This window comes from Gavialis gangeticus, unplaced genomic scaffold, assembly GCF_001723915.1.
Source record: "Gavialis gangeticus isolate Ggan-Ray unplaced genomic scaffold, GavGan_comp1, whole genome shotgun sequence".
NCBI lineage: Eukaryota > Metazoa > Chordata > Crocodylia > Gavialidae > Gavialis > Gavialis gangeticus.
The window spans coordinates 31,647,098-31,649,229 of record NW_017729033.1 but is presented as its reverse complement, the minus strand read 5'-3'; the positions used below and the strand labels follow the sequence as shown (position 1 = coordinate 31,649,229).

At 40.4% G+C, this 2,132-nt stretch overlaps 1 protein-coding gene across 1 annotated transcript in view; it reads right to left on the bottom strand.

Annotated features, from left to right (window-relative positions):
* Positions 1-2,132, bottom strand: part of STX18 (syntaxin 18) — a 147,707-nt gene that overhangs the window by 36,940 nt on the left and 108,635 nt on the right. The window contains exon 7 of the mRNA XM_019526231.1: positions 507-622. Within this exon, the coding sequence (XP_019381776.1) occupies positions 507-622 (116 nt within the window). The remainder of the gene's footprint in view (positions 1-506; positions 623-2,132) is intronic.

The window sequence follows — 2,132 nt, the reverse complement described above, 5'->3', positions numbered from 1 at the left end:
TCTACAAGGTCCCTTCTGACCCGACTTCTATGACTCTATGATACCAGAACTCCTTAGCACACTTTGCTCCTCTCACTGTTCTAGACACAGTAGGACACTGAAGTCACATTTAATTCTGCTTTTGTTTCTCTCCAGACAGAATTTCAGTGCTATAATGATATTCACACTCTAACAAGGCTACCTTAGCAGACCAAGGACAGAACTAAAGCTGGGGAAAGCACTATTTTTAATGTTGTCAAAGAAAAAAAAATCCCTTTGGGATGAACCCTGAAATTACTTCTTAGGTTTCTGTTACTCAGAAAAGCATTCTGCAAAAAAAATCTCCCAGTCTACAGCAGACTCAAAGGCTTTGTTGAGAGACAGATCGAGAGGAGAGTCACACCTCACAGGCTCAGGAGTGGTGTGTAAATATGATTCAAACACTAAAACTGTTGTCACTTCCCAGATATTACAATAATTTAAATATTTAGAAGCAATGGAAAAATAAAAGTTTCATGAATTTTCACCTTTGTTTTCTTCAGAAGTAGGTTTTTCTTCAGATTTGTCTAAAGAGTTTTTTGAAACATTTTCAGGAGAAAAAACAGCTTCAGATTTATTACTTTTCTCAGGTTCAAGTCTGGACCTACAAGCACAGGAGCACATATATTAACTAATTTCATCCAGCTGGATTTCCCTAGAATGACAGTAAGGTGTTAATCAAAGTTTACTTGTAGATGCACTATATAGAAACTCAGCCTTGCAAAACTCATATGAAAATTAACCAATCAAAATACAAAATGTACTTGCCATCTTGTTCTACATCATTTGATAGTAAGAAAGAAAATGAATATTAGTCAACTCACTCCTAGAAAAATAAGGATATGAGTTAAGTAGGATTTTGTAAGGCTGCAGTAAATGAAAACAACAGATTTCAATAAACTTCCTTTAAAACTTGGTATATTAAAATGTCAATTTTAGGAGATTATTTTGAAACAAAAAATGTTAATATTCCTTGAGTTTTTTGCAGTAATGGACAATTTGACATTACTTTTCAAGTAGTGTTTGCATTTGCGTAATGCATTGTCAAATATCATTAAGTAAAAAAAGGAAAACACAAAGTCTAAGTACTTGGTTTGAAAAACAGTTGTTTTGCTCAGTATAATGGGGCACTCACTCCTTTCACCAGGCAGTTATTTTTCCTGGGGCAAACTTGTCCCCACAGAAAACAACATACATAATAAAACAAACAAATGCACAAACAACAAACGGATAAACCAAAGCCTGTGGTCCTTCCTCAGACCCTGAGAGGACAACTCTGGCTCTGTGCTTGCTCCTCTCCCTTGCTACCCTCCCTGGGAATTAACTTCCTCTAATCATCCCTGGCAGCTGGCCCAGAGCTCCTAACCCCTGCAGCTGGGCTCTAGCCTCTGAGCCATGCACCTTCTTACACATCCCCCCTCCCAAGAGTGGAACCTAGGATACACTCTTCCATTTTTTTAATCCTCCCACCCCCATTTGGGAGAGAAAGTCTGTATTTGCACGTGCAGTTCCAGGGCAGATGCATATAGAGAAATCAAAAGGCTGCAGGGACAGGTACTCTCTCATCAACTGGGGGTTGGCCTCCTGCATACAATTAAGCCATGTTAAAGGGGCATGGTCAGTGACCAACCAAAAATGGGCCCCTAGGAGGTAGTACCGGTGGGTCTGAACTGCCCACTTAAATTGCTATATACTCCTTTTCTATTACAACATATTTCTGCTCTTGGGGGAGGAGCTTTCTGCTGGGATATAAAATGAGGTGTTCTCCATCCTCAAACTCCTGGGAAAAAACAGCCCCCAAGCCTCACTCAGGCATTTGTCTGCAATATAAATTCCTTTGTTATGTCTGGGCTGCAGAGAACCAGCACATTGTATAGTAGCTGATTTACTCTCCCAAATGCTGTCTCATGCTTGGGTGACCACTGGATCCTTTACAGTGCCCCTTCTGCAGCAGGTCAGTTAGCAGGAGCCGCATAGTCACCAACTTTGTTTTCTGCCAGTTGGTGCTTGCAGACGTAATGCCCGCCCCCCCACAAAAAAAAACAAACAAAAAACCTGGAGCTTTACTTTAAACTTGGCGCATTAAATGCCAAGCCACGCACATGCCCAAAAGG